The sequence below is a fragment of the Drosophila rhopaloa genome, unplaced genomic scaffold (assembly GCF_018152115.1).
Source record: "Drosophila rhopaloa isolate 14029-0021.01 unplaced genomic scaffold, ASM1815211v1 contig_2, whole genome shotgun sequence".
Taxonomy (NCBI): domain Eukaryota; kingdom Metazoa; phylum Arthropoda; class Insecta; order Diptera; family Drosophilidae; genus Drosophila; species Drosophila rhopaloa.
Window position 1 is genome coordinate 25,251,994 of NW_025335083.1, and position 21,453 is coordinate 25,273,446.

Sequence of the window (21,453 nt, forward strand, 5' to 3'; positions counted from 1 at the left end):
AAATATATTTGTATTTTTTTGCCTTTTATTGCTAGTTTGTTACTTTATTTGATTGCATAAATTTTATGCAGATTCCGTAACATGTCATTGCTAGTGATTTTTATTAAATGCAGCGCGCGGTGACAGGTAGATTGCGCATACGTCGCGTTGTCCCGAAAATTTAATATCCGCCTCAAATGTGTTGTGATGTTTTTGGAACTAAGAGGGGGGCTAAAGTTGCCAACTAATATGACAAGTTGAAGCTCCGGTCATTCTGCAGCAGATTTCTGTTGTTGTGGTCCAATAACTAACAATCAAGTGCTCGTGTGCGGGATTTTGGGGAGTATTTTCGGGTGGCAGACACTTTATGTGTGTCGTATCATCTGCTTGGCTTTTTGGTCACGTTGATCATGCGACAACAACACATGTTCCCATAACGCAGTTGCCAAACTTTAATTACAAAAGAAATGGCAAAAATGAAGGATGAGAATTGGAAAACAAGTTTGTCGGTTTTGCCTTGGAAATTACTCGGCTTACCTCTGACCAAGTTTTCGAGGCAAATAAATTTATTTGCTTTAAATGAAGTGCAACATAATTAAGTTATCTTCTTTTGCCATCTAACGAATTTGTTTCTGTGTTCTGTTATTCTCATGTTTAAGAGGATTGCTATGTTTCTGGATGATATATTACTTTATTAATATTTGCTTAAAAAATTGTATTATTAATGAAAATCAGGGCACAATTAAATTAGATCGACTAAAAATTTGGTAGAGTTTAAATTTTATGACAACATTTTTAATGTATTTTTAGATAAGATTATTTGTTATCCAAGTTTTCACTTATATTTAAGCGGTTGTCATTCTCAACATCCAGTTTTCTTTAGTATTAAGTAAGCAATTGCTATAAATCTTTTTACTTTATAGCCGTCCTAAAGCAAACTTCATAACCAAATTCGTTTGTGCCATATAAAAAAAGTTATGCTATTAAAAAAAATTTCTCGGCCTCAAGCCGTAAATTGTATTTTTTGCCGCTTTGACCCAGACTGACCCACCAATTTTACTTTATCATGGTCACCACACCACCCGAAATTCGCACTGAGATAAAAACTTTAAAAATTTCAGTTGCATATTTCAAATTAAATTATGCAGATCTTGTCATAATCCAGAAATATATTGAAAATAACAAGCTACCTGTGTCCATTTGACACTTGGTGACACTTTATCAATACTTTCGATAGCGTTTGGTAAATATAAGTGGTTTTGCTTTCCTTAACGTTTTAAAATTCATTGGTGAACTAGCAACGTTAGTTCAAATCCCATGAGATATCTTTGATTTTAATTGATTTTGTGTATTCAAATGAAAAATATTTCAAGTATATAGATATTTTTCGCCATGCAAGCCCAAAGCCCAACTACTCACAGTTGACATTCAACGAGACGCTGGTCTCCAGCATATGACCCTCGGGCATGGCACGATTCCAGACAACGCATTTGTACTTGGCGCCATCGTCGGCCCTTCGGGGAACAATCTGCAGGGTGGCGTTGGTATAGTGGTTCTTCGATCCGCCCTTCAGCGCATACGACTGCAGCGGCACGGTGCTGCCCTCCCGGTACCAGCTGCAAAAAATATACAAGTGATAGCCACGATTTAGTGCCAAAAAATGGGGGAAAGGAAAGAGGAATGGCAACCATGTGCCGGAGAAGGATTATTAATGAAGGCGACCGCCCGTTAAGTGATTTACTTTACCACAGAACCAAAAGGGAACTATAAAAAAATGATACAGCTGGGAAAAGAATTGGTTTTGCTTAGAGAAATTTAGATCTACATATGAAGTTTAATATAAAACAAAAACTATGTTGGAACCTTAACCATGTCCTTCTTTTATTAAAATTGTTTAGAAAATGAAATAAGAAGTCCCTTACGTTATCATTGGATCCGGTGAACCACCAATACTGCTGCAAGTCAATTCCAGCGGCTTTTCCTCGGTGGCCACTGCCAAATTTCCGGGAGTGACCATCGGAGGATGAGGAGCTGTCAGCACCGTCAAATTGTAGAACTCCTGATGGACATCCGCTCCCGTCCCCTTCGCCTTGATTCGACACTCAAAGCGTCCATTATCCCGATTATAAGACGTGTTCTTGATTTGCAGATCATAAATTCCACGACTCGGTCGAAAGTCCAAGCTAAAAGTAAACAAAACGAAAAGAGAAAATAAGCAATGAGTTCTGAATAAAGACTTGAAAATATTTGTTTAGTATGGCAACTGGGAGGAAAACTTTTACTTTATGTAAATTGACTACGCCAATTTTTGTTGATTTACAGCAGCTGCATACATATTTTTATATATTTATTTATTTTTATATTTGTTTATAGGTACGTAGGTACGCATATATTTACGTATTATTGCGAAGTTAATGCTCTGGTGGTCAGGTAGAGTATCCGCAAACGGTTCAGTTCGTTATTGGAGAAAAAAGGTAATGCAATGAATTGTAAATTAACGATTTTAAATCAGTCATTCCAAAAACTTTCTTATTCCTGAAATGTTATCCGAAACACATCAAAATCTCTCCAGATTCAGTGAGATTCCGAAAGCCGTCAGAGATTTCTGTGACACCCCAGAATGTGCTTATAAATCTTTAATTGAACTTCAGAATATAAAATTAATAATTTAAATCCTTGCATGATGAACTCAAAATCTCTTGAGCAAAATCCTGCTTAAATACTTCCCAAAACAACATTCTCCATACAAAGCAGAGCATCCTGCAGTCCGTGCTCTTGAGATCCTCGGAAATAAATTTCTCCTCACTTGTTTTCGTTAAGTAGCTTCCCCTTCCTCCACAATTTCCCTCCACTCACTTCAGCTTGTTGTTCATTTTCATTTTCGTTCGCCTTCTGTTTTCCATGTTTTCGCTAGTCAGTGTGTGTGTTTGCCTTTGGGTTTTCCCTCGATTTCATTTTGGTGGGGCTTAAAAGCCATGTTCCGAGCCCGGCGCGAAATAAAATGAAAAATGCTCATGGCAAATTAAGCGTCGAACTCATTTTTGTAAATTTATTAGCCCAATTCTTGTGCCGGACTCTGGTGCCTAGGGTCTTTTCTTGGGCATTACATTTTTATTAATTTAACATGGCTGGTAGTACCTCGAAGATGGGATAAGGGGGGTAAATGTTGGATTGACTTGCTAAAACCAAATGGAAAAACTCAATCAAGCGTAATAGCTACGAAACTGTTGAATATATCCGCGGCATTCCATTTCATTTTATATTTCCTTAGTGCTAAAGGTATGTATACTTGACAGTCAAAAAAAAACTTTTGCTCTTGAAGCCTAAAATTAAAATTTTTTTTGATGCACCAGCTCAAAAAAAAATTGTATAAACTCGAAATAAACACAAATTGCAAACTTCGTATTTATCTGTATGTTAATATAATTTTTTATTTTATCTTAAAAATATTACATCTATCGTAATGTTCCTTTTTTCTTGCTCATGCTTTGGCTTTTGTGTTTAAGTTTTAATTTCTTATGATGAAATTTTCTGGCAAGGAAAATGGGCCGATTGCTGCAGCAGAGGCGTGCCAGAAATCAAGCACTCGACATTATTAAAGTGGATCTTATAAACTTTTTCAGAGGCAGTGCAACAAGATGCAAATTTTTTTTGGAGCTCAAAAAATAACATAAAAAAAATGTTCAATTTTGATAACTCTCCCAGAGAAATGTGTATGTGTGTGCTAAAAAATGAAATGGGAAAGTGGAGATGCAATGGTTGCATTTCGTAGTTCAGGCTGAGATTTCTTTAGGTTTTCTTTTTTTGCCTACAGCTTTCGCCTTGGCATTTCCGGCAGCGACTTTTACAAGGCAGCAGGCTGTCTTGAAAGGATACTTAAGAGCTGGTGGAAACTGCGAGGGAAATGGATGGAAAATGGGGTTGGGAAATAGGAGTCGTGTATGTGAAGCACATAATTGCCTCTGCCAGTAGGCCTCTGATGTCCTTGCAGCCTCGAAAAGAAGGAATTTCTAATGTGTACGTAAGTGCTGTACTTCTGCCTCCTGCGCAGCATCCCCATCCTTGTTCTTCTTCCTTCGGTTATTATGTTGCATCGTCGCAGGACTTATGCAAAACAGTCGCTGAATTGTTATGCAAATTGTTGCCAATTACATGGCAATGCCTCCTTTTGCCTCAGTGAACACAACAAGGCGGCCCACCCACATGCACGAACCACTTCACGGAAAGTATTGAACAATTACACTGACCTACATGTCTATGGTAATTGGAAAAAGACTGTAGTCGTTTTGTAGATTACATTTCAGGCCATTTTCCTTTCAAAAACAAATGTCTTGAGCTTAAATCGTGTCTTTTAATTTGTTAGTAGTATGGTGGAAAAAACAATTCCAGGATACATAAGTTTTTCTTAACAAAACAGTGTTTAAGGACTACTGAAATTTAGATACAATTTTTGTTTTATAGCTGCGTTTTGATCACACAATCACGGTTTTATGTTCTTTTTAATTATGAATAAACCCGTTCTTCGGCTCAAAGCAACAAAAACTTGTTGCCCAATCTACAAGCTCCTGGATATCCTGTAACCATTTTAAAAAACCTTAATTATCAAGCAAATCTTAAATTTCTCATTATGCAGAAAGTTTCCTCAATTTTCCTTGCAGCACAGTGTTGCCTCTTTTGACAGACAAAAGACAAGAGAAAACTCGGCTGGCCAGCTCGGCTCGCAAACTTTTCCCCACTATCAATCGAGTGAGATGAGGCGTAAGGAGGAGAAGAGCCCGGGAAATTGGGGGGAGAACCTGAGGCAAGCCACTTGGCTTGTTAACGGTAACTAAAGCTCACTTTATAGTTGGTCATGGGCGGCGGCAAGTCGGGGAAGGGGGTGTGGGCTGATTATGTTATTATCGGTTTAGTATCGAAGTCTTATGGCTCTTTTTCTTCGTTACCCGTCTCATGTCTCATGTAATTCAATTTGCCAGGACATCCTTCGCCGCTTTGGCTCTTCTTTTTTTTCTCCAACAGTTTCGCATGCCAAGGAGTCGTCTCCAGAAAGTAATAAACTTTTTCTCCACGCTTTCTTTCAATGAGAAAGTTTTAGCACTTGAAAAAAAACCATCTATAGATTTAGGAAACTCTCGATTATTAGGAGCAGATTAAAAAGTCCGACTAAGGAACCAACTTATAAAGGCCTTTGGAATACTCGTAAGGATTTTAAAAAATGTTTTCAAAAAAATCAGATCACTTCAAAAGATCCCAAAAACTAAATTATTTGCAAAAAAACATAAATTGATATTTCATTTAATCGATTAAAAATTGGTAACTTTGGTAACAACCTTTATTAACTAAAATCCTAAGCAAACATAATTAAATAACAAATTCCCTATTTAAAGGAAACATTTTTCTTTAACGTGCAAAAAAAAAGCATAAAGGGGAGCCGATGGGGGAAAAAATGTAAACGCGCCAAATTTGACGCGTGGCAAGGACGATGGGGTGCCACACCCCTCAATCGTCCCTTTACGCCCCCTCAACGATATGTGCGGATAATTGACTTTTAAAATGTGTGTGCGATATCGCAACAACGGCAACAGAAACAAAAGATGAGGGGCGAAAGGAGAAGGGTCGTGACGTATAATTAAACGGCATATTGTCACGCATCCCTGAAACTGAGAGGAGGGAGAAAGTGAAGGAGAAAGTGATAAAGGCTCCAAGGGAAAGAGACAGCAAGAGAGGGAAATGGAAGAACGAAGGACCTTCTGTGTTTTGACCATTTCGCTTTCTGTTTGTTTTTGTTTGGTCTTAAATGTTCCTTTTGTCTCCCTCGGATAATAAGTATACCTATATTATTAGTTACAAGACTTTAGTTTTAAAAGTCTATAACTGCAAGAAAGGTAACGAGAGAGAAATAAGTTTCAGTAATAACTTTATAATCTTTTTAATCTTAAGTACCAGATGTAAAGAGAATTTAAAAGTTGCGAACTAATTTGTTCATAACCTTAAGTACAATCCATAAAAGTCAAAAGTTTCTGTATTACACTATTTGAGTTAAAATTTAAGTGCCATTTTCGAACACTCGTTCTTTCTCTGCGGTTTGACACCCTCTATTTCCCGAACCACTTAAATCATACATGTCTTAATCCCCTAAGAGCACAATAACCTCCGAAATTTGTCAACCTTTAACAAGTTCCATAAAAAAGGGAGGATAAATAAATGCAAACAGGCCAACAAATCAGCGAACAACAGAATTCACTCCTCCGGCGAAGCGTTCATCAAGTTATTCACACAATCTCCGTCAACTGACGGACTTTATCCCCCTCTCGAAACCACAGTGCTATAACCCCCCACCCATCCCCCTTGTAACCACCTTCCGCGCCCCTGTCCATTCAAAACTGGTCCCAACTGGCAGTGCCAGTGACTTATTTATGCAAATGGCCATAACAAATGAGGCGCATACACTCGACGTTCCAAGGGGGTATGAAAGGGGAGCGCAGGGGCGGTGGGTTTCAGGGGGGGTTTTGGGACAATGGGTGAGGCGACACTCTAACCGCACAGTGGAAACGATTAATTTGGTGCCCAGTTCAGATCCGAAACTCAAACGCTGTCCAAGCATTGCAAAAGGGATGCCCGAGGGTTGGAAAATTCGGTGGGCAGGGGTGTGGCAAAAAGGGGGCAACACGGCTGGGTGCAATGTATGTCTCAATCCTGCAACATGGCAGCTCATCAGTGGCTGCCAGGGGGGATTACGATACAAGGGGGCGGGCTCATTATTGAAACATGTTGCTTACATTTGTTATGCAAAGACGACATTCAAGCTAAATCCGACTGGGTGGGTGGTCGAATTCGGAGAGGGCACACATATTTGTTTCCATCATGCTTATTGGCCCCCCTCTCGCCCTCGCTTTCCCTACATGGGCAAAAATAAGAGGGGCTTAAGAACCTATAAATATTCATTCTTAAACAATATAAATAGAAATATCATTCTAATAAAGTGTATATGCTGTTTAGTAATAACTGATTACTTTAAAAGAAGTGTTCAATTTTCGAACTCAAACACAAATTAAAAATTTGCAAAATTGACAGCTTTGGATATAGATTAAGCTAAAAAATATTAATCCTTTAAATATAAGACCTTAAATTGCTATGTTGTTATGCATTTTTAAAGCATTCCTATTTTCTATTGTTGGCACTGCAATCGCGCAAAATTTCTATAAATGCCTGAGAAGTTGTTTCATCCTTCCCAATTTTTATTCGCGACTTTAACGAGACATCGTTGTCATGTCCTCCCCCTTTTGCAAATTGTATCAGTGTTGACTGTATCTGCTGTCCAAGCGACGGAACACGGATTGCTTACTTATCCTGGTTGGTACACATAGAAAAATGTGAAGTAAATTGGTAACAGACATTAGATATATTAGATATTGGTTTTGTAGATAGAACACTTTTTCGACCTCCAAAAATTGTCCTCCAATTTTGTCTTCCAAAAAATATATGACTTATTTCGGGAACCTATAGACCCTTAATTTATTAGGCCAATATTTCTCAATTTCCATTTTTTAACGTTTTATACATAATCAAAAATTAATGTAAATTAAAACCAAATAATTTTTTATTTGTTTTCAACGTGTAGGACAGGAAAACCATGGCAAAGAGCGGGATTGAAGGGTAGTGCCTTTGTGCCTTTCAAATTCAATGCAATCTTCTGACATCCCGAAAATAGCGGGGGGTGATGAAAAGCGGGTAGGAATGCCAGTAAACTATTTACCTTGTGTGAAGCTTGTTGTCTCCTTGGCTACACTTTTCCCCGCCCCCCGCCAGTTGATGTTACCGTTTCCTCTGAATCTCACTTTATACATATGTGTGCGACCGTTCGCTCTTTAACGTTAACGGTAAATGTGTGCAAATGACAGCGATATGACAGGTCAAGGCAGTCGGGCGGACACACACACACACGTGCACAAAAAAGAGTCACATTCCGGCTATGCACTGAACGAAATAAATAAATATATCAATAAAGAAATGTTGCTTTATTCATTATCTCTTTATTTACTGGTAGTTAAAAGTCCAAAAACATTTAATAAAATATATTTTTAGAAGCTCAAAATTAAACTGTTTCTTTATCACTTATTATGAAATATATCACTTATTATTAATAGACGTTCCTTTTTATTAAAATAAAATGTTCGAACTAGAACTTTCGCAAATGGTTCATAATATTAATATTTACAGTGTACCATGGACAGTTTCTGTAGTAGCAGTGATCTGGCAACAGCAGGACTCAAGCTCACACATATTATCCTTGGGAAAGGTTTTAGTGTCATTGTCACCAGGTGTTGATAAGGGCAACGTAAAAAAGTCACCCCACCAAAGGTGAAATTTATGGCTGATATTTCTGTCAGACATTTCCTTAAAATTAAAGTTGGTTGTTACATGGCTACTACTTGATAAGGGTTTGTTAAAGCCTTTTTCGTGCATAATATAGAAATAATAAAATCTAATTGTAATCTAAATCTAATAGGTGTTTCGATAGAACAAAAGCTTTTTTAGATTGATTGTCATTGTTAATTGTTTTCTAAAATATATTGTAAGTGAATGAGGTAGTTTATGATTGAATATTGCTTTTATTTTGCTTGTATTTTTTTTTTTAGAATATGTTATCCATTTATAAAGTATTTTCCTTTCTTCCATCACGCACAATTTGCTGAGATATTTCACATTTATCCGTGTGCGCATCAGGAATCCGAATCAAAGTCAATTACATGACAAATGTGCCCTGGATTGTACGTTGGGAATGTCAAAAGAAACTGTCTATGGGCAATATTCCCATTGCACTCCGTGGGCATAATCCTGTTGAGTGGCTAAGTGAGATTGCATTTGTTTTGTTCTCGTTTTTCAGGGGACCATCTCTGGTTATTTGTTTGTTTGCATTTTCTTGTGGCTCCCATGTTTATTCATGGCACATAAGCTGAAAAAACAGAGAAAGACACGCTTAAAAGCCGCAATGACTCTTCACATTGACAGTATTAAGTGCGAACGAGAGGACAATAGATATAGCCATATAGCCATATAGCCATATAGCCATGCATCATCGTGTCCAGAATTCAGAATCCCCACAAGCAGCTGCCATCTGCTGTCCAGCTTCGCATATTTCTCCACTGTCACTGATTTCTCAATAGATTTCACAGAGCAATGTGCATAAATCATAACTCGGTTGAGGATGTTCCTCCTTCACTTTTGGGGTCGGAAAGAGGGCGGAGGAGGGGGGCGTGGCGAGTTAAGCAAAAGTCAAACCACTGAAATGTGGGTGGGGATTTGTCCAGAGGGGCTGTGGATTTTTTCGGGGGTCTGAAACTGCAGCTGTGCTTGCGGCTTCCTTTGGCATTTTTCAGATATGTATGTATGTATGTGCTTTTATGCAGTTCTTTTTTGGTTGGAAGTCAACCGAAAGAAGCTCTCTATTTTTCCAACAGAGCTATCTAAACTTTGCTCTGAAAGGAGATTTTTAAAATTTTGAAAAGGAACAAAGAACTGACCTTTGAATGTGAAAATTTAAAAAGGAATATATATTATTTTTTTTCAAAGCATTTGAATACAGATACATATTGTAAACCTTCTAAACCCTATTGACTTTAAGCACTATTTTTCCGTATATCAGCAGAGTTTTCTCTTCTGTCGCTGAATTTTCCCTGTGTCAGTTTTTATTGGCCAGGCAGCAGGAGAAATGCAATAACAACACCAGCAGCGATGGCAGTAAAAATATTCTGCTGCGTTGTCGCCAAAGTCAAAATGAGTGCGGAAAATAAATGTTAATATGACAGGGACTTTGGTCAGCGATGGTTCTTCCTTTATTGAGGCTCAAACCAAGAAAAGGAAAAATCACAGCCTTACTTAAACTCCGTGCGACAGGCCTAGGCGAAAATTGCACCGCAGAATTTATGAGTCTCTTGCGTAAGTCTCCTCCTCTTTTTGGCCTTGAACTCCGGTTAATATTCTTTTTATTTAAGATCCTGGAGAAAGTGTGAGGAACATGCTGCTCAAACACATCTTTTGTGCGTATGTTGGGACACTTTGCATTACTTTGCATAATTTTTTAACTGTTTTAGGGGGTACATCAGTTATTGCATAAGGATTGTACCTATTTATATGTCTTAAATATTATTTTTGAAACACTTTGCATATCGACTAAAGTCTTAAAGATTTATTAAAAGACAGTAATTAAAAAAAATATATAAAAATTACCACCTTTAATATATTTTAATGTTGATTTTGCCAGAATATTTCTTAATTTTAACGCCTTGCTATTAATATTTTCAAAATGTTATCGGGATCGATGGAGCATTTCGTATTCGTATATTTTATCCCAAGTCCCTTTACTTCTCATATATTTTCTCTTGTTTTATGCACTTTCCCATTTCGTTTTTTTTTGTTCCCCTCCTTTTCACTTTCTTTGCTCACATTTTATTTTGCATATTTTGCTTTTTGCTGCATCAATTTTTGGCTTTTGTCTGTCTGACAGTCCGATGTTTTGTTGCCCGCTTTATATGCATAAATATGATGTTGATTTTTATGATTTCTATAATGTTTCATTATGCTGCGTTTTACGACACAAGCGGGAGTGTGTGGCCCCCTTTTTTTGCGGGTATTTTGGGGGGGCTTGAGTACACACATGTCTGGTTCGTATAGACGGGGCTATATTCCCGAGTATATCTCGCTTCGTTTCTGCCTTAATTTATGGGCCTTTTGTTTACAGTTGTGTGTATATTGTTTGAACAGTCCTCCTATCTGGCCTCCCGGTTCTGCTATTTTGCTCTACAGTGTAATACACTCGCCTCGCTCGCCCCGCATTTCACATTTTATGTGCGCTCAAAAGCCAATTTCGTAGAGATTTGCCCGGGTCCAAAAACTTGCGGACCCATTATAAGCGCATAATCTTTTCCTAACACACACATATTCACCCGCACAACAGGGCCAGAAATGAAATGGCTAAGCTTCCCTAAGTCAACTCTGCTCCCACTGCCCAATGTTGTTAGATAATTTTTGACTTTGGCAAACCAGAAAAATACTTTGCAACACACACACACTCCAGTTGCCATAGAAACCCCTCAATTCTCCCCATTGTGTTCGGCAAATTTTAAAGCTTACTTCTAGGCACAGCCTTAGATGACAGTTAAAGAAGTTCCACGGCTAATGGCCAAAACTTGGGAAGACTCAGAGAAAAAATCTGTGGAATAAGGGTGTCAAGAAGTCAACAAAGCTTTACATTTTTCAATTTTAATATTTAATAAATTGATTAATAATGATTTACAGGAAAAGGAGGCATTAAAATTATAAAGGTATAGAAAAAGGGCTTTACAAGACCTTCAGCTTCAAGCCATTTTAACATAAGTGTTTTTTTAATATATTGCTTTTAAATATTTTCAATCTTTTTCCAGTAAATGTGTCTTCTTCATTCTTTTTTCCAGTTGAATCGCGTATATTCCTAATTTCTTTAGACCGATTTTTTGTTCGCCTTGTGCTTTTTATGAGCAACGCCTTACAAATGAGTTTTAGCCAACTGACAAGGCCACCCGGGAGGCAGTTATATTTTTTGGGGGCGTGGCAAGTTGGAGAGCAGAGACCCCACGCCGGTCGTTCGGTTCTATTGCCTGCTTTATGACAGTTTCATAGACTTTTTATGTTTATGCCGGAGCGTTTAGTGAGCGCAGCTGTTGCGTCCGCCTGGCAAGGCCAACTGCCACTCTGAGTTGTGCCACCCATTCACCACCCCCCTCTCCACCAACGACCAACTTTCTCTTTTTTGGGAGAGTACAGTGAAGGGTGTATAACGAAAAACTAAAGTCTAATGAAGGGGAAAAGTTCAACTTTTGGTGTAGTTCACTGATTTTCTTAACAATAAAAAGGGTTTTATTTAAGAACAGTAGCCCTTGTTTTCATTCTTCAAGCCAAAATCCATTTTAAAGAAGTTCTACTGTGCCAGTGCTATATTTACATTTGCGTTTCTTATCTCCACGTAATTAAGGCAATGGCCACAGGACCCAACTGCGTGCGGAATCCTCGGAGGCCGTTCGTTCTAATCATCATCGCCATAGTCATCATCGACAAGCGCTGTCATCCAGGGGAAGCCCCTTAACCCTTGGCAGCAGGCCCTAACCCCAGTTTCGAGTTTTTGGGGGGCCGTCACGAAACTATGTATTTATTTTTTTCTTGCTTGCGGCCTCGCGGGAGCAATAATGTCCTTGGGGGTGGAATGGGGGTTTCTGGGCAACAGCTGCTGCCGGAAAAGCCCCTCCCGAATTCTCCACCCACAATCCCATTCGTTGTTTTATTTTCAGACAGCTTTTCGAGGGGGAAAAACTTCGCGGGCACACCTGATCATCAAGGAATCCTGATTGGTAACAGGTTACGGGATAACAGTTAACAGATTTCTCCTGTTGATTTTTGCCCGTTGAATTTTTAATTAGTGCGCCAGCGAAGAGCTCAAATATTCCCATCGAAAATTATGTTACGACTTGAGATGTCTGAGAAAGTTGAGCGTCTGGTTACATTTTCATTAAAGTTTAATTTTTATTCGCCAGAGGAGAAGTGCTCAAATTGCTGTAATCGCAAAAGAAAACGGAATTTATTATTGATGGTTTTTTGGCAAGCGGAAAACTTAACTGATTTGATTCTGGTTTTTGTGGTGTCTGCTTTAACTGAATCTCTTTAGATTTAGCACTTATCAAAACGTGTTTAATCAAATAGTTAAAAATGTTTAAAATAGTTTCAATAATATTGCAGCTAATTGTATTTTTTATTTCGACATGAAAGAAATATACAATTCTGAAACAGCACTGTTTTAATTTTTAATTTGGTTTTGTATAATTGAAAAAACTTAAATTCGTTTATAATAAAAGGCGAATCGATGTACTTTAGAAGCCATAACTTTTCTTACAGAAATCCGATATCGAAGTGGTATATCTCTAAAAGCTTGTGGTTTAATTCCCAAAAAAAACTGCATTCAAATCTTGGTTTGAAATTTTTCGTCAATTTTTTGTTATTTTTTCCAAATTTTCGAAAAATAGCTTCTCAACCCATAACTTACCTTTAAAGCCTTGTAATTCAATTCCCTAAAAATCTGTATTCAAATTTTGGTTTGTAATTTTTTCGATTATTTGTCATTTTTTATGTGCAAACCTCTTTCCAAATTTTCGAAAAATGACTTCGCTGAAAAGTGACATCAAACCTACACATATAAGCCCATAACTTTTTTAATTCAAGTCCGATCATGAAGTGGTATACCTCAAAAGTCTTGTAATTTAATTCTCTAAAAAACTGCATTATCAGTTTGATATGTATTTTCGGGTCGACTTATCATCATTTTTACAGTGTTACCCCTTTCCAAATTTTCGAAAAATGGCCTTGCAGAAAAGTGACCTAAAACCTGCACTTCTAAGTCCATAACATCTCTTACATACATCCGATTCCAAAGTGGCTTACATCTAAATGATTGTGGCTTAATTCTCTAAAAAACTGTATACTCCGTTTGGTTTGCAATTTTTGGTCGATTTTTCCTCATTTTGACAGTGTTACCCCTTTCCAAATTTTCGAAAAGTGGCCTTGCAGAAAAGTGACCTAAAACCTGAACATCTAAGCCCATTACTTTTCTTACAGACATCCGATTTCAAAATGGCATACCTCTAAATGATTGTGGTTTAATTCTCTAAAAAACTGTATACTCCGTTTGGTTTGCAATTTTTGGTCGATTTTTCATCATTTTTACAGTGTTACCCCTTTCCAAATTTTCGAAAAATGGCCTTGCAGAAAAGTGACCTAAAACCTGAACATCTAAGCCCATTACTTTTCTTACAGACATCCGATTTCAAAGTGGCGTACCTCTAAATGATTGTGGTTTAATTCTCTAAAAAACTGTGTACTAAGTCCATAATTTTTCTCACAGAAATCCGATATCAAAGTGGTTTAATTCCCAAAAAACTGAAAATCTTGGTTTGAAATTTTTTTGTCAATTTTTTGTTATTTTTAACGATGTTACCCCTTTCCAAATTTTCGAAAAATGGTTTTGGCGAAAACTGACCTAAAACCTGCACTCTAAGGCCATAACTTTTGTCACAGAAATCCGATATTGAAGTGGAATGCCTCTAAAAGCTCGTGGTTTAATTCCCTAAAAAACTCCATTCAAATCTTGGTTAAAAATATTCCATGTTTTAAATGTAAGATAAAAATTGTTACAAGCATGTAGTTTACTATGTATTTCTTGAAAAAAGATTGAAAAAGTTTTTCAGAAACACTGTGACCAACATTTTCTGCAGGATGTATATTTGAACAAGCTGCGTAATTTGTAACTTGCAGCCTTTTAATAGCATGAAATCCATTCCGGGCATAGGAGTTTTAGATTTTAATGAGCACCTGGGCTGCAACTCTATGTAGATGTTGATGCCCGATATTCGCACTTAATGAGCTTCACCCCTCATAAAGTTTGGCCATAAACTATGCACTGGGTGGACTTAAAGTTGCCGGAACATTAAAATGCCGGAACCCCGCCTTGGGTCAGCCCCATTAAATTGGCGGCAGCACAGGACACACATCCTTAAGCCAATTTTCGATAAGGTTTTCAAAAACCCTCTTCATTGTCTGTCAATGCACGGGCATGAGTAAAAAATATTTCTACATTAAAGGTGACAGCGACAGACGTTGCCACTGACTCCTCATTTCGGAGGTCCTGGATCCCGGATCCTGGATCCTGGAACCCGGTGCCTGTGACAGCGCCAGCAGGAAACAAACAAACAACGCAGCAATGCAAACACCGGCAGATGGGATCCGGGGGTTTTTGGGGGTTTCGAGGGAATTCCAGGACACTGCGTGTGTTTATTTTGTCGTAAATTGATTTTAACGGCGAATGACAAACAGCAGCAGAAGCAGCAGCAGAGTGATGGCAACAAACTGGAGGCACGAACGCCATTTTGCGGCATTTAAAAATGTATTTAACAATTTTAAGATTGCTTCAGATGAGCTGTTAAGAACTGTGACTATGAGATATCGCATGGTTGAACTCTTCAATTTGTTTAGGAGCTCCTATAAAGCTAAAAACAGATAAAAACTGCTTGAAATTGTTTTTTGGTAATCAAACAATAAAGTTAAATTATAACTGTTATTATAAACTTTAAGATTTCTCTTAAAATTTCTAAATAATTTATCTTTATTTACTATTATTAAACTTGACAGTTTAGTAAAGTATAAAATGTTTAACAAATATAAAGTACCATTAATCAAAAATATAGAGGGTGCAAGGAAAACCCATAGTCGAGACGCCGCATATTCATTTTCTAATCAGAAAAATTATTACATAAAATTTATGTTAGTTGACAAAGTTTATGGGCTTGTGAGGGAGCAAAGGAAGCTGGAGACAAGACTCGGCAAAGGATGTTAATGGCTTCCCTTCTGGGTTGTCGCTCCCCATCTAAACTGTATTATGGCAGCCACAAAACAACCTTAATAAATGTCGACAGAAAAGCGGGAGCGGGGGGAAAAGCGAAGGAAGGCGAAGGGAAAGTGTCGTCGTCTACCTGGCAACATGTTAAGCAGGTGTTTCCAAATCACTTACGACGAAACATCGCCGAAACAACAGCGCCAGAGACAGGACTTTCCAAAGGATGCTTGCTACTGATTCAGATTGTGCCACCGGCGAAATTGTCGACGACTTGGCAACAATAACAGCGAGCAAATAATAAACAACAAATTTAGCAAGATCAACTTTTCCCACTGCCGTTTCCCACGCCATCACTCAAATGCATTACGCGGCGTATACGTAATATGCTGCAGAAGGCTTCGGTATTTCCCACATATTCCAGCAATTGTGAGTAAATATTTGCCACATTAATTGCAATGCCTTAAAGTTTACTTAGAAAGCCTCCTTAGTTACACCATTTATTTTATAAGGCGAATGCTTTACTAATTATATATTTTATTTAGTTTGTTAATTGACATTCACTATTCCTTTTGATAAGTGTTTTTTAAATATTCAGGAAATGCAATTTAAATTTAAGGGAATGATAAGAAACTACTAAAAAAGAAATAGGCTGTTACTATTTCACTTTTAGAAGTTTCTTATCATTCACTCAAACAATATCTTACGTATACTTAACAAATTTCCGATAAAAGTTAAGTATACGTAATACGTAATATCATACTATCATACTCTACACTCTGATTTGTGAATAAAAGCTGTATAATCAATAAGTGGATTTTAATACTTTATGTCGTAATACGCATAGTCCAAAAATATTAGTTTGAATTTCAAAGCCCTACTAGTTGTATTTATTTAGAAATATCGGTAGCCCATGGCTCTATTTATTTATTGATAGCCCAAAAGCATTTTGGAAAGTTATTTTTAATGCACACAATAAGAGCTTTTGTTGGTAAATACATGAGAGCAATTCATATGAATTGATAATAAAAGTGATCTGGTTATATATAAATGGATTGGAAGTCATTCACACTTCGTTTTGTTTCTTTTAATGTTTCTATTTATCTATAATTGTAAACGTTTTATTGTTTTTTTTTTTCTTATGAAATTTCCATGTTAAATAAATTCCATAATTCTTAAGTATTCAAATTAAATAAGACGCTCAGTGGAGTCTTTAAGCTCGATCCAGCCAAGTGTAAGCTAGCAAATGACAACAATGCCGGCAATAAAAAAAAAGCATTTAAACTGAATTATTCATAAAGTTTGGCGACTCAGACGGAAGGGAAGAGCGGGCCAACTGCTTCCTGTGTGTCAGGGCCATGGCTCCTGCGTTTCTCCCCTCCCCACCTCCCCCCTCAACGTTTCTGCGGTTATTGCGGCGAAGAATGGCGGCCGGAAGTACACGTTGACAAGTCGCACTTCGTACGGCGGACAACTTCCGGAGGCGGCTCTCTCGCTCCACTTTTGGTTTTCGGCTTGCCCCGTAGCTTTATGAACTTCACATGACCGGCGGGTGGTCGGACACCTTCTGTTCCGCCGTCCCTTCCTCACATTTTTCCCTGTTTTCCCTGGTTTTCCCTCTTTCATCCTTGCCCTTCCGCCTCCTGAACATTTCCCTTGGCCAACCGCCCACCGCATGTGCGTATTTGCATGGAGCAGCGGCGAGTTTAAGACCGTTTGTTGTGAGTCTTGTTTATGCTGCAAGAGTGTGTGAGTGTACACTGCACAAAACCTTAACATACTTTTATTATAAGCCACCTCAAGACTTTCTAAACTATGGATTTATTTAAATTTTATTAACATAATTAATTATAAATGATTACTAATTATTAACTGTCAATTATCTCAAAAAATTCATAAGTAAAAAATGAACATAAATAAATAGGAATATGCTTAAGCAGTAAAAATTACGTACCTTTGCTTAAAAAATGAACAAAATCTTAAGAAAGTCTTTCTAACTTTTTATTCAATTTTCTCTTTAATATTATTGCCCGCCTTTTTCTCCAGTGCACAGCCCTGTGTGGTTTTGTATATGTCTGCTGGCTTAAGCTAACTTTAAATTACGCTTAGCGACTGAAATTAATTTACGCAACGCCACGAGCACCGAAACAACAAAACATTGCCGGCAAATGTGCAAATGTGTCGAGTGGAGGGGGCCAAAACCGCGCCTGGATGACCAGGGGCGTGGTTAGAAGGGGGAGGGCGGACTAAGCCTCTTTTGGGGCTTGCACATTCCATTGGGCAAATCTGCAAAATCTGTGTCCTAGGTCGTAAAGTCATTTAATGCGCCGCGCCAAGTGGAAATCATTAAATGCGCTCGTTGAAAGGGGTATTTGATATATCGGAATCGAGTTGGCTGGAGTTGTGTCAGGTTCTGGACAGCTCGTGACGGCTGAAAAACCACACTTGGATTCCAGATTAATTGTGGATTGTTCGTGATTGATTTATAGTCGTTTTGAAAGGTTATGGGTGCTTTTAAGTTTGTCCAACAAAGTATATTGGATTTATTTAAGTTCAAGGCAAGGTAAATAGAATATTGCAGAATATTATATCCTGCTTAATAGTTTTATTAATAACAAAATGTGTTAGTGTTTAGTAATTGTTTATATACTTTCCTTCAATTGAGACATGTATATCAACGTTTACAGAGAAGTCATTGATTTTGCCCCCTTTTTTGACCACTTGACTATTTGACCAGCTAATTTCCAATAAGTTTTGGGAATCAATCAAATTTCGAAACGGCCGTGCTCCATCAATGGGACTCAGACTACGGGGATTGATGGATGGATTGAATTGGGATTGGTTCGTTCCTCAACTCACTGACCATCGGCCGATTCATTGCTCTTATCTTTTTGCGGTTCCCCCGCCCGAAAATTGTCATTTTGATGACCTTAACAACCTCGAATGTTGCCCAAACCCGCATTTTATTTGCGCCGCTGCCTGTTTGTTGAATGATATTGGAATTTTGCGTGGTGCTCGCCCCTTGTTGTTTAAGTGCCGCAAACATTTTGCTACTGGAGCGTGCAAAACAATCAAAAAATTTGCTTTTCACTGAACAGATAGCAAAATACACAGCGCAGAAAATAAAAATAAAAGCGGAGAACGTGAAGAATGAAAAAAAACCGAAGCATCCGGAACATCAGTAGGAGGCATTTTTCAATTGTGTTAAAAGAAATTTAATATGAAACTCATGCTGTCTATCGATTTTTAATTTTGATTTGCTACAGCCCAATGGAGTCTTTGTTGTGGTTCCTCGCCGTGGCAAAATTTTGAAACTCCCATGGGAAAAAAGGAATCGAAAGGCTAAAATGGCTTACCGTTTTTATTTTTTGCGGTATTTATTTTAAAGACTGATTGATTTTGGCTGGCATTGTATTCAAAAAGTTTATTAAATTGAAATGCAACCATTTGAACAACATAATTGTTTACTTTGTTTTTGTGTTTGTTTTAATTGTAACTGAAAGTTTCAATTATTTGTAAATTAGATCAAACTAGGTTTAAAGTTTTTTTTTGAACCGGATGATTTGAATCTATTGATCCTTTTAATAAAAACATTTTATAAGCTTTAATTGCGTTTGAAAATTCTTTATAACTTGTAACTTGTAAACTTGTCCATTACTAGTTTATTTATAATTTATTTAACAATTTTTAACTATCTTTAATTGGGACGTATCCCAATTTTTTATTTAATATATTTTATATCCTACGCAAAGAGTATCTGATATATTCGTTGATTTCAAGCCAGCCCGTGTTTTTACTTGTTTGTATATATAAATGTGGGCTGCGACTCAGCTGACACATTTCGCATTTTGGGTGATGGATGTGCGGCAATAATTTCTGCTATTTATGCAAACGTAGCTTGTTGTTGTCAATAGATGGTCCTAAGTTCCCCGGTTTTCCCAGGATGTTTGCCTTTTATGCGGGTCAACGTTTAACCTTTACCTTGCCGACAGACATACATCAAAATACGCAGATCAAATGCTGACTTTTTGGGGCCTGGAAACGGCAACACGTGTGTTGTTTCCAACCCGATGCGACATGTATCGGAGATATGGAAATACATATATTTTATATGAATGTGGGGGCTCTCCACTTATGCAAATTGAAATGCAAATAAGCCATGCCGACTGTATAGGCGTTTTATGTTCAAATCTTCCCAAAAGTCGACTGCCTTTTGTGTTTCGTATTTCGTATTTCGTATCTGTGTATTTTGTATTTTGTTATGGCACGCTTTATTGAATTCATTTAAAAAACAATTTATCTTTTTGGCTGCTTTAGGGAAACTTCTGGGGCAGCTAACAGGCATTTTTTTTCGCTTTGTTGTTGGCAAAAAAGCGAAAACTTGGAAAAATCGGGCAGAGTAGCAGCGCCTTTTGTCTAACATCCCAATTAGCCTTTTGTTTCGATGTCAATGCAAAAGAGGCAAACCCTTCTTTTTTTACTATTTTCAGCCATTCATTTCGAGTGCAAGCTGTGAGCATAAAAAATTGTAAGGATTTTTTCTCCTGTCGGTCACGCCTTTTAAGGATCACAATTGCCTTTTGTGCACCGCCTCCTGTCAATGACTAAACGTATGGCTGTACAGAAAAAGAAGGAAAGAAATCTGATGGCCTTTTAACAACTAGAACTTGAGTTGAAAAACAAGGGATTTCCCTTTACTTGTGAGTGTGTTGTGGACTAATGGGCAGTTCCAAAAAATTTCTTTAACTGAAGGATTTTACTTTAAACTTTCCAATAAATATGTGTAAGTAAATCGTTTGGAACTGAATGTATAAGCAATAAATCAACACATATTTATTGGGAAGTTTAAAGTGATATCTTTTAGTCAAGGCACTTCGAATAAATTTGACAATTTTTGGTTTCAAATTCTTCATTTAATATTTATCGACCCTTTTTTTAATTTTATTTTTCTTTTACCAAAACTAGCTCTTTATGGTCTCATTAATCATTATCGATTTTAAATATTTTAATTTTTTGCTACTTTTTAATTACATTATTTGGTTTCTGCAAAATATAAAACCTATCAGTTTGTACTTTTTTTGCATAGGCATCTTAAACATATTTTAGATATATTTCAGATACATGTGCGCCTCTTCATGTTGCGCACCATTAGTCTGAATCCCAGGGCCACATAAATCAAGCAAATTGTTTAACGCGCGATTAGCAAAATTGTGTTATAATAATTCTTATTTTATTTCGGCAGTTCTGTTCCATTTTGCTGCTTACACGTTTTTGGCATTTGCATGTTTCTGTGGCTGCTGCTACTTAGCGGAAACATGCAGTACATGTATCTGTTGGATCATTTATTTATTATGCTTGTCGTCTGGTGGTCTCTGCCTCATTGTTTCGTGGCCCCACCCACTGCCACGCCCCCGCCCCCTTAACCTTGCGATGGGCTCTTTGTCTGGCATGTATTTTGAATGGCCTGTTGAAATTTTCCAAGCGATTTGCAGCATACGCCGCATTGAATGTTTTCTTCACACCCCTCCTCTTTTATTATTACTTTTGTTGTGTTCTTTGCCGATTTCTGTTGTTGTTTATTCACGCTCAAAATGCTGTGGAAAATGATTATTATGATTAATAAATAAATATGCTGGCAGCTCTCAGAACAGTATTCAACACATTTTATTCAAACAGCTCGAAAAGTTCGACCCGCCCATTCTACTTTTTCCTTCTTGTTTTTCAATTTCATAGCAAAGTTTATAACGTAAGCGTTTAATATTAAGTTGCGTATACGCAATGTGTTACCAACACTTGAGTACGATGGGTTGAAATAAAGGAATTTGTGGATAGACTTTTAAATATATAAATAAAGATTTTATCTTAATCTTAGATTTTGTGATTATTGGTACTTAAATGTACATCATTTACGACAAGGAACCTTAAGACCTTTAAAAACGTTGGTGTTATTATTTTCCTGGTAAATTAATTTAGTGCCTGAACGGATGTGGCATACGAATCAAAGAATTTGTTAGGAAACCAAAATATAGGGATATTTTTTCTGATAATAAAGTTAATCACAT

The 21,453-nt window shown here is 37.3% G+C and overlaps 1 protein-coding gene across 3 annotated transcripts in view; it reads right to left on the reverse strand.

Moving 5' to 3' along the window:
• The window catches only part of LOC108037380 (hemicentin-2), a 108,062-nt gene that overhangs the window by 35,532 nt on the left and 51,077 nt on the right, over positions 1–21,453 (reverse strand). For all 3 annotated transcript variants that reach the window (XM_044460247.1, XM_044460248.1, XM_017113937.2), the window contains exons 4-5: positions 1,902–2,162; positions 1,399–1,595 (exon numbers count right to left, since the gene is read on the reverse strand). In XM_044460247.1, coding sequence (XP_044316182.1) covers positions 1,399–1,595; positions 1,902–2,162 — 458 coding nt within the window. The remainder of the gene's footprint in view (positions 1–1,398; positions 1,596–1,901; positions 2,163–21,453) is intronic.